This window comes from Ambystoma mexicanum, chromosome 6p, assembly GCF_040938575.1.
Source record: "Ambystoma mexicanum isolate Mex_15411 chromosome 6p, UKY_AmexF1_1, whole genome shotgun sequence".
Taxonomy (NCBI): domain Eukaryota; kingdom Metazoa; phylum Chordata; class Amphibia; order Caudata; family Ambystomatidae; genus Ambystoma; species Ambystoma mexicanum.
The window spans coordinates 1,450,065,351-1,450,079,887 of record NC_090935.1 but is presented as its reverse complement, the minus strand read 5'-3'; the positions used below and the strand labels follow the sequence as shown (position 1 = coordinate 1,450,079,887).

Here is a 14,537-nt window from a genome sequence, read left to right as displayed (position 1 = left end):
TCCCTTGGTCTGACCATCATTACCTACAATTTGACCTTAACACCCTTAAAGGGTCTCCAAGTCCTGTGATCCCACTCCCCGCGGCACTCACCAGAAGCTCATGTCAACAAGCTGCAGAAAAGATCTCCCCCCTCTCGGAAGTGCCTACATTGCAACCCCCCTTTTCCAAGGACCCTGAAATCCTTCAAAATCGCAGTTACCCAGGCCGTAGACGGCATCGCTCCTCTAACTATGAGGAAAGTAAAGATAGCTAAACATTCCAATACCTGGTTCTCTCAAGAGCTGCTAGAACTACACTCCAAGAAGAGACGTGCACTTTCAGCCTGGAAAACAAACCCCAATGAGGTCTCGAAGAGGGCCTTTGATGCCATATCTAGGGATTACAAATCTAGCATCATCAAAGCCAAAGCAGCGTCCTTCAATACTAGGATATCCAATGCTAAATCAGAGACTAAAGAAATGTTCACCATCTTTCGAGAGCTGGAAAAGCCGTCCTGCCCACCTCCCACTTTCGTGAAAGATGACAAATGGTGCAACAACATCTAATCCGCCATGCTCGACAAACTGAATACCCTACAATCCAAAATCCTAGCCCATCAAAAGGAACTTACTCACCTTCTCACTGACCTTCATAGTGACCCACTCAAAACCACGCAAACCAAGTCACCAAACCTCTTTGAATTTAAGGAAATGAGTGAAACTGGAGTTGCTGCCCTCCTCAAAACCATTTAACCTTCTAATTGCAAAGGTGATGCGTGTCCAGCACAGTTCATTAAAGACTGCGCCTCCACCTTGGTCCCCTTTCTCACAGCATTCATTAACGCCTCTTTCCAATCCGGCCATGTCCCATCTGACCTTAAGGAAGCCTGGGTCCGCCCGCTCCTTAAGAAACCGTCCCTCGACCCACTGGTCCCAGGGAACTATAGGCCCATCACCACAGTCCACTTCCTCCTGAAAATTCTGGACAAAGCAGCCTACCTGCAAGTTCAGAAATACCTTGAGGACAACTGCCTTCTAGGTCTTTGGCAGTCTGGATTCCGTCCTCGCCATGGCACTGAAACGGCTCTCCTTGACCTTATGAATCAAATGGACGACCTGAGAGACGCAGGCAAACCTGCGCTCCTCCTTCTCCTCGATCTTTCGGCATCTTTTGACCTGGTTGACCATAACACACTCTGTCACCACCTCGCCAAAAAGGCCAACTTCTCCCCTAAAGAGTGTGACTGGATCACATCATTCTTACAAGATAGGGCTATGAAAGTCTTCTCCGACTCAGCCTGTGCCACCTCGAGCCTTATCAAATATGGAGTCCCACAGGGGTCCTGCATTGCACCCACCTTGTACAACTTGTTCACCAGGCCGCTGTTCAAACTGCTGGACGCCCTGGGCATCTCATATACAAATTATGCAGATGATACACAGGTACTTATCCCCCTCTCGGGTGATTACCAGGCCGACAGCATCACCCTCAACTCAATTTATTCCAAGATCCAGTCATAGATGGCTCAGAACTGGTTATGCCTCAACAGCGAAAAAACAGAACTCTGTTGATTGGATCCCCCTCCATCCTCTGTAAACTGGGCAATCAATACTGCACCTTAGCTGACGACAACATTCCCATTGCTGTCTCCCAAACGATCAAAACACTTGACGTCTATCTTGACTCAGACCTGACCATGGATAGACAAATCAGCGCCATTGTCTCCTCGTCTGCCTATTTCTCCACACGACTTAATGCAGCAAAACCGTTTCTTTCCTTGCCCAATTGCCTCACCATAGCTAGGGCAATCATCGGCTCACGACTTGACTATTGCAATGCACTCCTGAAAGGGACCTCCTGCAAAAACATTGCCAAACTACAGGTGGTCCAGAACAATGCCCTCAGGGCTGCCACTGGGATTTCTACGAGGGATCATATCTCCACAACAAGAAGGCAGGTGCACTGGCTGCCAGTTAAAGAAAGGATAGTCTTCAAAACTCTCTCACTCGCGCATAAATGCCTCCATGATCTAGCACCTCCCTACTGGGCCACCAGAATTCAGAAACTCTCCCCTCAAAGGCCTACCAGAGTGCCTTACACCAACCTGATCTCCACTCCCAAAAGCAGGAGAGCGCACGCAGGTGACACTAGCTTCCCATCCATGGCCGCCTCATTCTGGAACTCCCTTCCCGCCCACCTTAGGATGATTGACTCCCATCTGGCATTCCGCAAAGCCATCAAAACTAGGCTATTTGTTTGATTTGTCAATCCTAAGCCTCATGTTATCATCTGTTCTCTATAACATGCCTGTAACTAAGACTGTATCACTGTATTAACAATTAAGCTTCCTTTCATTTACTTGCAAGCGCCTCAATGCCTGTGGGCTGTAAGTGCACTCTACAAATACAAATAAATAAATACTGTACATCCTCCATGGTTCGCCTTCTATGTCCTAGTGCCACATTGTTTTCCGAGGTACTGAGAAATCATGTTCGGGGTTGGATGTGCTCCATGAAGTCAGCGGCCTGGCGCTGTTATATACAGCACTGTGGGATTTTGAGACTCACCATGTTAGGAGTCTGTTCCTTGTCTGAATTATTATGAGCAGTGTTTTATTTTTCCGTATTTTATTTGCGCTCGGGGTGCCCCACTACTGTCTAGTGCTGGGTTCTGTAGTTTTGTCTATGCCTGACCGGCATCCCAGCCTGTGCTGATTGGTTAAATGGTCTGCATTGTACGAGGCCTACTCGTTTCAAGCCATTGACTGCACTATATGGTGCACTGCTTGTGGACCTCTGACGATGGAATTGTTTCACAATTTTGTGATGTGGAAACTTTGTGCCATTTGGAGGTAAGGAAGTCCCCATTTGTTGGGTGTGTGGGTGATCCATGTGTGACCATGAGTCGGAATTTGGGCATATACACTGCTTTTGAGCGTTATTTTCAGCTTGCCACAACTTGGTTGGAGTGCATACATGGATGAACATTTTCCCTACTTTGTGCAGTATTTTTCCTGGTGCTATGGATTTCACCATGGGGTGCATGTCTGCAATCTGTTCACTCCCATTATGCCTTGGAATTTCCCTATTTTTGGCTCTGGTGATGGAATAGCTGTTCTGTCTACACGCTTTGGGTTGCTATATTGCATCCTGCCTGTGTAGGACCTCACATGTGTGATGTGCACTCAAACCTGAGTGTTTGGTATAAACCCGCATTTATAATGCTTCCTATTTTTCCCTTGGTTTGCCCACAAAGATTCTAGGAGTCGAAGTGATCCCTGATGTTTTATGTAATTACCTACTTTTGAAGTCCCAATTGAATTGACTAAGCTGTATTTTCGAATGGTAGATGTTTTGCCTGGAATTGAGCTTGAAGATTGTTGCATCGAAGCTACATATTTCTGAAATATCAGACCCAAGCTCTTCCTTCGAGCTTGTGGAGTTGGGGTGTTGACTGTACTTTTGTCCATCTCCACGTTACATTTGACTTCTGGCACCCCTGAGGAAGGTCCCCCATTCATAGGACTAAGGACTGAAGCATGTAGGGTCAGGTTGATGCGATCAGGGCATAATATATATATATATATATATATATATATATATATATATATATATATATATATATATATATATATATATATATATATATATATATATATATTGAGGTCTATGTGTAATGTGCATGTCATTGTGATTTGGTTCAAACCGTAATGTTGGTATATGTTTTTTAATTGCTATTTATCATGAAATAATAAAAAAACAAAAGCGTATTATTTTTGTAATTTGGTGTATTGCATCTACTGTCCTCTCCTCCTTGTCAAAAGAATTTGTGCTTAGCGCTGGGTTTCTTTTCTACCTTTTTGTGTATGATGAAAGCATCTACAGTATACCACAGGAGGTTATAGCTATGTATTTCATTAACACCAGGAGATTTCATCCCAGGCCCTCAACAGACAGATCATTCAACTTTGCACCAGCATTACCCTTCTATCAGGCAACCACTACTAAAGCCTATGTAGGCAAGGCCCAAGCCAGCTGCAATTTGAGCCAGTTAAGAGCAGGACTGCGTTTTGGCCTAATTGATTATCTTCCGTCCCTCATGTTGCAGCAGTCAACGGTGCCAGCCCACCTTAAGAGGAAAGCCACCTTAAGGGAAGAGGAGGGAAGCCAGAGAGCACCGGGAGGAAGGGAGGAAGAGGAGGGGCTAGTAGAGCCCGGGACACTTCACCTTAAAGGGAAATAAAGAAAGTTGGGGACTCCCTTGCCTGTGTGTGTTCCTGGGGATTGGGGTGCGGGCCTTGAGGTGTGGGACCTCACCAATGGGAGCCTAACTAGGATGCAACAACTGGCGACAATGAGACACGAACTACGCTGTGCAACGAGCAGGCGACCGCTACGGACACGTGAGAAGTGGACCAGAGGGGGACCAGCAAGCCTTCACAGATAAACGGGGCATGGAGGTGGACCAGAGGGGGAGCAGCAAGACCTCACGCTGGCAGGAAAGGACTCACCGGTCCAACAACCCGAAGGAGGAGGAGACGAGCCACCAGACCATGGGAGCTGCTAAGCGTGAGGAGGAGGCACCGGTCACAAGCCACTATAGCGGTAAGGATGTCTGTTGAGGTGGCAAGGGGGACAGACACCAACCCAAATAAGCAGCCACGTACCTAAACTGCCCAACACAAGAAGGTTTACGCATGGAGCCCATGAGACACTGGATGCCCGCTAAAGCAAAGAGAGGAAGAGCCCTGAGAGAGGAGACCACTGCACTGCAGCAGTAAGGAGACCAGCTGCACACCAGCTTTTCACCTGCACAAAGAGAGCAAGCAAAGGTGGGGGAGGTAGGAGAGAACGCGCACAGGCCAAAGCCACGTGCACTCCACTACACGTGCATCATCAGAGAGGCTATATGACATGCGGTTAAGAGAAAAAAAAAAAAAAGAAAAAAGAAACACCTTTCTGCACCAGCCAGTGCATCAACCTTGGGATACAGACTACCCACTAATCACCAGGGAAGTGCTTCCCCCACAGAACAGCTCAAGGACCACCCTTACACCAAACAGCCCAGCAGACCAATGGACGAGACATTCACACATGCAACGTGCGCACCACACACAGCAACATAGTACGTGCCCACCAACAGGCGCCAAAAGATGAGATACAACACAACAGGACAAACAGATGGTACACGCCCACCGCAGGCGCAACAGACAAGAAGGAGAAGGAAACAAAGAACACGACGCCAAGGGAGCGCACAGATGGTCAAAAGGGAGCACAAATAACCCAAAGGACAGAGAATAAACATTTGGCAGAATCAAAGCAATTAATAGATGGTTAGCAAAAGAACAAACTAAAAACATGCAAATGGAAAAATATATATAGTGTCACTAAATCAAGGATACACAGTTATAAAGGACATTATGTATGGCACGCAACAGCCTGACCATGTGAGGTGACTCCAATCTGACCATTTAGTTAAATGCACAATGTGAAAAGGCATTAATGAGTGGTCAGCACTAGTGCAACCTAACAAGGTGTCCGGATGTTCCCTCTCCATTAGGTTCTATCATGAAAAATGCAGCAGAGGCGGTATGCAGCGGCACAATTTAGCGTGGCGCTCTCAGGAAAGGTCTGTTGATTAAGGTTCTCGACTGCACGACCATTCCACAAATGTAAATGTCAAACCAAACAAAAAGAGGGCCTGCAACGGCATGCAATCAAGCCCTCCCCCCAACCTGGAGAGGAAATATTCTAATTGAAAGTGAACCCAGCTCTGTAACAGTGAAACCATTATTACACCATGTAAACAGTAGTAGGGAAAAACGTGGGGAGGATAGTCGACAGCAGCACCTTACTAACATGAATATTAAAGGTTAAAGGTAAAAAACTGCCATTGGTTTCATGCTGGAGCTGGAGGCAGCCTGGTACCACACCACACATCCATGAACTGTCTCCATGTGAAAAAATAAAACATAGGAGGAGGTTGGGGGTTGGAGGTGTTAGTACCCTAGGCAAGGGGTCAATGGAAAGTTCAATGTTTCCAGGGGTGTTTCCATCCAGATTGTAGGAGCTCTGTAATTAGCAAAGACTATAATGAGGAAGGGGTCAGGATATAATGGCCCACTTATGGGACAGGGAGAATGGTGGCTTACGTATCCTCCTCTGATCAATTATTCAAGGTGTCAACCCCAAAAGTAATTCATGTATCGGCCCGATACTGAAAGGTCTTGCTGTTTTAACATGAAGCCTGTCATAGTAGGAGCCTACCAGGCCCCTGCATTAGACTGAACTATGCCGTTGGAACCAATGCTCTTTGTGGATATCCCCTTAGGTGGACAGTCACTCCCTTCAAACTCTTTTGGTCATTCCACACCATGCCAGAGTAAGACATATTGGTAGCATGCGTGGTCTCCCAGTGTGCTTTACCATAATTCTGTCCAGCCCAAGTGAATACATCTTTCAATGCCCCCTTTCCAAGCCCCTTTGCCAAACACGCACCTTATTGTTGAAACACTTTTCTATTTTGATAGATGTCTTGTCAGCGATGGCTTCTCCATTGGGAAGAATTGTGATTATCAACACATCTGCACGGGGGGCAAGAGCATAACTGATGCGCAGCGGCAATGAAATGGACCCAGAGACTGTAACTCCTATGGTGGGAGAACAAAATACAGGCACAAAGCACTCAGCACAGAATGTTTCATGGCAAGGCATAACATGGCAATTCAGGAAGAAAGAACTCAAGAGACTGAGTAGGACACTCTGGTGTAGAAGGTCTGGTGTAAGGGAAAATACAGGGCGAAGGAACAAAGGGTGGGAGTAGTTCTAAAGAAAGATGGAGAAAGAAGAAATTATGCTGAAGGGTCGAAAGAGGTAGAACACTAGGGGGAAAGAAAAATACAGAGTTTGGGCAGGAGAGAGAGAAAGGGTACAAGGGTAACAAGTGGTGATGGCAAGCTTAGGCAAGGGAGGGCGGGTGGTAGAAAGAAGGCTGAGAAAGACACTGAGTTAGGGAGTAGAGGAGAAAAATACAGAGGGATAGTCGATGAAGGCGAAGAGACAGTAGAAAACGTTCAAATCGTTTTGGAAGGAGAAGAGGAATTAGTAATGCCATGGGAAGAGTGGGAACTCATTGGGGAAGAAGGAGAAGAGTGTTGAAGACAGGTAAACAGAAAGAGGGTGTTGAGAAGGGAACTGAGGAAATGCAAGTGAAAGATGAGGGGGACAAAGGAAAGTTGCTCACCTGCAATAAACAAACAACTCTCACCTTGTGGCACATTTTAAGGACGTTGGAGATTCATGCAGCACCACATGGAGTGGCCATGCACGCAGCTAGTCAAGCAGTGTAATGAGTATGGCTGCTGGGATGGCCCAGTGCATTTCTCATGCTAAGTCCTAACCCCAGTCTCCTGCTTACCCCACCCTTCACTGTTGATTCTGAGAAGGCTATTGCTGAGCTGTTCTATTTGTTCAGTGGGATAAAGATTATGACCAAGCAATGGGGCTCAGGCTTAACAAGGCTTTGAAATATGGCAGCAGTAGAGTAGAACAGCTGAGTGGGATAGACATGATGATGATGATATCACTTGTATAGTATGCCGAGCGGACATAACTGTCTCAATTGCCAAAACCCTTGACATGTGTGCTCCACAGAAGCCCTACAAGCCCTTTCAGAAAAGCAAGCCACTCGATGGTATCCTGCCAACGTTAAGAACCATCACGCAAGAGCACCAAGGGAAAGGGCAAACCTGTTGGGAAAAGTACCATAAGACAGAACAACCACAGGACTGCGAACAACTCTACATTTAAAGGTCAGAGGTGGCACAGGTAAAATATTTAAACTAAATAAGAAACACGCCTCGAGAATGAACTCAAGAACCCATCAGCCTGAAACACCACACCGACCCCATCACAGCAACTATCTCTGTGAATGTCTGCCCGCTTCAATAGCAAAATCCTACAGAATGAAGACCACCTGCAGAAAAAAGACCCTACAGAAAAACCCACCTACAAAATGCAGCGAGCTCCTAACAAAGCAGGCACACACTCTATCAGAGACAACTGTCCATTCTCTAGGCAGAAGAATTCTGAAGCACACTAGAAACCCAGCATGAACACCCGAAGATCCAGGCCCGCCCCAACACCACCTAAGTCATAACACAACAATCCGGGCTCACCCACCTCTTGCAATCAGCCCTACATTTACCATTTCGAAATCCTTCAAAACCATATGGTGAAGGACCTTATTTAAAAAAAATATATATATCAGAGCAGAACCTGCAAGCTACCGCCCTGTGAATAACCCTCACTTCACTACAAACATCCTAGAGTTCATCTACCAACAACCCCAGCATCAATGACATAGTGCTCCACTTAAAACACAACAACAGTTCACTGTACAATTCCCAAATATAGAACGACAGGCTTTTTACACATGCACGCTTGCCACCTGTATAGGGGGATAAGTTGTTATCGCACCAATGATATAGTGGAACTAACTATTGTGAATCAAACACTGTTTGGGTCAAAAAAAATATTGTTGGGAGGTGTAGGCAGATGCAGGTTTGGGTAAAGGAAGAGGAAGGGAGAAAAGAATCAAAAAGAGTGGTCTACTGGGCCTCGCCATTAAAGAAAGGGCAACTACGACAGGCAACAGTGTATTGGCCGTGATGTGTAGTGCCACTATATTTAGAGGCACGAAAATGTGACGTGGATCCCTGACTAATGCTGTCCAATTCTTTGGTGTTTGTTCTGCACGCTGTGCAAAAAAAAAAAAGCACTGTAGCAACTTCCAGCCATTATCAGTGTCAACCATATAACCCAAGAGCACAGAACTCGCTGCAGAAGATATTTGTCAAGTTGTAAGATCTTTCTGATTTTCTTTATGCTTTGCTTTAGATAGAGAAGAACCAGTTTCCTGTATTTAGTAAGGTTCCTAAGAGATCCCATATCAAATTAATGATACTGGGGGGCAGGAAGAGCAGCCCAACCTGCACCTTGGCAGCAATCCCAAGATTGCGCCTCCTTTTTCTGAGGGAAAGGCGTCCACGGTTGAAGGCACCTGCAAGCTGCTACAGTAATCACAAGGCCGTCGTACACTGAATCCAATCTTGCAGAGTGTTCCAGGAGACGATCACGTGCAAAAGCAAATTGACACAAATTAGCTCAGGATTACCTCAGAGGCCCTTGAGGGATGTCCAGATTCTATCTGGTTTGAGGTGTGGTGAACACGGCGCAAGGAGGCAGGTGAAGCTCTGAGATACCCACATGCGTCGCCTGATTGGTTCCAGTGCAAATCTTTGAGAATCAGGGCCTTATTCTGGGAAAAGTGATGTTCATGCCAGGTCAACATTGAAAACCTGCTTGTGCACAATTTCAATTACTTTTTGAACACCCTCACAAGCGACTGTTTATGTTAAGCGGTCCGCTATGGAACACGTAGGCTTGGTAGATTTACTTCATCAAATGCATAGAGGCATTGTTTAACCGAGCCTACCACCCCAATAGTGGGTAGTGTAGGTACAAACGATTTAAAATAGACACAGCATCTAAAGTGTTTATTAAACAATATTACTTTTTCATTCCGTTGCCATCTCAGAGCCTCCGGGACCACCGACTCACTTTTCCTTTCATCTTTGCTTGCTCTCCAACTGAGCTGGCGTATCCATTTTTTGGGGTGACACCCCAAAAGCATATGGCTAGGGACGGCTAGAACAGATAGGAATGGTTCTCTTGTTTTGGACCCGGAGCCCCACAACAGGATAAATACCCATTACATATACATTGATACAGAGACAATGGGAGCAAAAGGGGCACATAGAGACACCGGAGCAAAAGTAAAGAGAACAGATTTAAAGAAAGAAAAAGAGGCAGAGAGAAAAGGACTGCTTTGAATTAGGTGGAAACAGAGAAACCAAAGACAGGCAAAGATGTTGACGCATTAAACAGTCAGATACATGTATACACCCATAATGGCGAATGCTTACTAAGAAGGATGTAAGACATGAAGACGGGGACGGGGAGAGAGAAAGAGAGAGAGAGGGAGAGAGAGAAGGAGAGAGAGAGAGAGAGAGATGAGCGCTGTGAAGAAATGACAGAGAGATCTGGACAGAAGCAGCGAGGGGGACAACGGAGAACAGCTACAGACAGAAAATTTAAAAGAGACAGCACAAATGTGATCCAAGAGTGGAAGAAAAGGGAGGAGTGTAAGGGAAGAGAAACTATCAGATGTGAAAGCAAAGGAGATAAGAGAAAAAGACAAAATGAGGAGACTTATTGCTGCAACACCTCTCTCCATTTTGTTTTTCTAGTCTGGGAGGCGCCCCAAGCTTACCTTTTTCCACATGGATAACCTGGGAATGTTTTCTTGCAATGCCACCTTTGGCCATTATCTGTGATGGAAGAGGAGACAGAATCACAGTAAATGAGTTTAAAATGTGCTTTTTTTTAAATTTCTTTTTATTGGTTTAAACAAACCTTTAAAGAAAAAATAACATCACATTTAATTATTGATAAAAAAGAAATCACAATTAACAAATAAAGCAAAGAGAAGCAGAGGATATCACAGAATAAAAATATATAAACAATTAAAATAATAAAAAGTAATGAGAAGAAATGAACACTGAATTGGGCAAAGTGCATCATTAATCGCAAGCTAATATTTAGGTCCATTTTTCGTGCGATTTGGCTAGTTCATCTTCAATGTTATTAAGGAGAAATGTCAGGGCGTATGTTAGTTTATTATTTATCTCTGTAAAACACTCCACCCACCATTCTTCCATGGTATGAAGAGGTTTATTTGCTACAATTGTGCTAAATAGTGTCATTCTTCTCGTGGAGAAAGCTTCACAAGTTAAAACCAGATGTTTGATATTCTCTTCAAAATGGTCACAGAATCTGCATTTTGGGTTCAGCTTCTCATATTTGCTCCATCGTCTAATTACTTCTTTTGTCTTAAATTGATTTAGCCTGAATTAAGTTCTCTTTTGTTTGTCCGGAGATTTTTCAAGATATTTGTAGGTTGAATTGTAGGCTTTCCCTTCTGGAGGAACGTCCTTCAAGAGCGAATATTTGGCTGTATTTGTGCAGGTGCTGATCCAATCAATTTCCCACAGCTTTTTTTTTTACAGCATCTGGATTTCCCATCAGAGTGATTACATCACTATTTATATCCATTAGAATTTGGTGATTTATCCAGGCCGAAAAAAACTGTTTTTGATTGTTTGGCAACCAATTTGTGTAGAATTTTCATTTGCGGTGCACCATTTGACAAGATAATCTTGCGAAAAATTGACAAAGTGTTCCATGTAACTTTTGCATTTATTGAGATCAGTCCCAATTCGTACCTTACTACAACTGCTGGCAATCCTCTACCAACTTTCAAAATTCTGCCCCAAAAGATATTTTCAAGGTTATCCCACAGACTTGCAGGGCATCCAAAGGCAGTGTCAGCGCCATAAATTATAGCAGGCACCGCTTTTTGTTTTCAACATTTTAAAGTCGGAACCAATGAAAACTTGCCATATTTTGTATCTAAGGCCATTGCTTGGGCACTTAATTGATGACATTTTGATTTTGTTTTCTCAACCCAAGTATGATCATTTATGTTGGAGTTTAGCCACGTGCCCAGGTATTTTACCTGTTTTACCTGTTGTAGTGGTTCGCCGTCAAGGCGCCAGTTGAATTTCTTGGATGTACCTTTAGTCAAATTTTGTAATGTTAAAATGACAGACTTACTTGGATGTAGCTGTAGACCATTAGTTTGGACATATTGTTCCAGCACGTGCAGTTTCCTTTGTAATCCAATGGGTGTAAGGTCCATTAGGACTAAGTCATCTGCATAAAGGATCCCATTTAAAGCAGAGTCCATTATTTTCGGGTCAAATCCTTTTTCTTTTCCAAGTGCTTCACCGATATCAGAGATGAAGGCATTGAATATTATGGCCGCTGGAGGACACCCTTGTTTGACTCCACAATGTGTACAAATGGGTTCCGATAGAGTTCCACTTGCATCCAATCGAATATAGATCTTAGTATCGGTATGCAAATCCTTGATGACATGTAAAAGACTGGACAATTCCAGCTTTTAATTTTGTCCAAAGGATTTCTCTGTCTATGCTATCAAAAGCATGAGACAGGTCAACAAATGCAAGGTACACTTTCGTTTTTTTCATAATCATGTCCATTTTTATTAAATTGATGAGTATTAAGTTTAGGCAGCAGCCAAAGCCCTTCACAAATCCACTTTGTCTGGCATCAACATGATTGGTTAAAACTAACCATTCCATCAATTTATGCTGAAGTTGTGTTGCATAAATCTTATCTATTACATCTAACAAGGCAATAGGCCTATAATCCATTGGGTTTGATTGATTGCCCTTTTTAAATATTGGGACAACAATGGCTTTTTTCCACGACACAGGGGTGATACCTTCCATGGCAATTCTATCAAACAGTACCTTACAGAAATCAGCCCAGGCTTCTGGATCAGATTTTAGCATGGCATTTGTTATGCCATCTGGACCAGGTGCTTGAGAGTTAGAACGTTTTTTGATGTCTGATAAAATTTCTACTTGATCAAACTGAATATCCCAAGAAGACAGAACAGGTAGCGGAGGGTCAGGAGTGTTTCCCTTTTTTGAGAACAGGATTCTTGTTTGATGCTCTCTGTATTCCAGATTCATTGTTGATAATTGACCAGAAATCTGCAGAATTTTTCTCTTTCATGGACTTCATTATTTGTTCAGCATCATGTTGTTCGATTAGAACACGATGTGCTATTAGCCAGTTCTTATAGTTTTGTTTGATAATTTTCCTCATCTTCAGCTCGTCCATTTGACTGTCATTTTTTAATTGTCGCAGGGCCCTGCGCATTTCTGTCATGAATCGCAGGGTGCGCCCCTTTTGGGCTTCATGGTCCCTGTCACAACGGGCTTGTACACATTGATACTTCCAATATGGCCGTCCAGCGTATTCCCTTTTCGCTCCATGCGTTGGACGTAGCCCTTCTCTATTTCTAGACCACGCCTTCCGCGGCTCCGCGCGTCTCAATGCTATTGCGAAGTAGCGACCCGACGTGTGCTCCGTAGCTCGCGGTTCTTCTCCTTTTCCACATCCGCTTTCCTTTCCTTGTCCTGCCCCTTCATCTTACCTCCTGGATTCGAGTTGTAGCGTACTTGCTTTGCCTCCTGGATTCCTGGTTTCGGCCTCCTGGAAAACTGAACGCATTCTGGATTCGGCAGAGACACGGGCCACCTTCTTCAAAACCCGCTCCATCCGTAAGAAGGCATCAACCAAGGATGCCGGTAAAGAACGGACTCAGGTGAGAAGGAGGGAACTCCTTGACAATTTCTCTTTTCCTCATGATAATTTCCAGGTTGTAAATATGAGAGTATTATTGAGACTGAATACCACTCGGATTTCTCAAAATCTTATATTGTTCTAACAGGGGGCTATAATCTACACCCAACAAGTCAATTTGTTTCTCATAATCATTTTTCAGTATATTCACCTACTGTGAATTAAGTTTTAATCTGTTGCCACTACAGTTGGGAATTATATTCCAATTCCATGTTGTTGAAAACGATTGTTGTGGCACTTCAAGATGTGCTACGATCATATTATGATCACTCACTTGTGTGTTAAGCACTTCGAAATTTAGAATCCGTAATGATACATTTTCAGATACAAAAATGTAGTCCAAGATGGAGTTTTGTTCATTTCTTTGCCAGGTTGGTTTGGCAGGTATGTCTCCCTCAACATTACCATTCAGCCTGGAGATTCTCCGTAAAGTTAGTTCTTCGTACCAATTTTGTATCAAATTCTGTTTCCTTGAGAGGTTATTATTACTTCTTTCTATAAAATCCAAATTAAAATCTCTGCATATAATCAGACCGGCACTGGTATCTTTAATCATCAGTTTGTCAATTATATCCATAATTTGTTCAACAAAGGACAATGTTCCAGCTTTACTATGATGCCAATACAAATTTATGACAAAAAGTGTCAGAGGTTTATTGTCATTATTAATGTTCCTTTTGATGGTAACAACTTGAATATAAAATATGTTGTTATATTCCATCAGCCTACAACCAGAGGCTTTTTTCACAAGAGTGAGGATGCCTGCGCTTAGACGTCCTTTAATCCCTATAATTGCAGGATTGAATGCTATTCCATAATCCTCTGTAATATGACAGATATCTAACCAAGTTTCTTGCAGGCATATTATATCTATCTCATTTACCCATTTATCTTTGAATTTATACAAATGAGTAAAGCCTCTTGTATTCCACGAGCCAATGGCTAGGCCAACATTTTTCAGCTTCAATAAACATTAACTTCGGCTATTGTTCGCTAAGGTTGCTGCTAACCAATTCCACTCGTTATGAGGAACTTGGTTCTCTTCACTTCTTTTTTTTTTTTAGGGATTTCATTAGTGTTTTTTACTGTAATTCGAATTAGCTGTCACGACCGCTGGGCATTGGCGGCTGTGGGAGAGGTGGAAGCGAGGCCGCCATTGAATTGTGCCGCCACGTTTTCTCCTTGACAGTATTATCGGT

General features: G+C 43.8%; 1 protein-coding gene across 1 annotated transcript in view; it reads right to left on the bottom strand.

Annotated features, from left to right (window-relative positions):
- Positions 1-14,537, bottom strand: part of LOC138510506 (alpha-2-macroglobulin-like) — a 1,041,624-nt gene that overhangs the window by 580,038 nt on the left and 447,049 nt on the right. Inside the window, exons 13-14 of the mRNA XM_069626208.1 lie at positions 10,313-10,370; positions 6,478-6,629 (exon numbers count right to left, since the gene is read on the bottom strand). Of these exons, the coding sequence (XP_069482309.1) occupies positions 6,478-6,629; positions 10,313-10,370 (210 nt within the window). The remainder of the gene's footprint in view (positions 1-6,477; positions 6,630-10,312; positions 10,371-14,537) is intronic.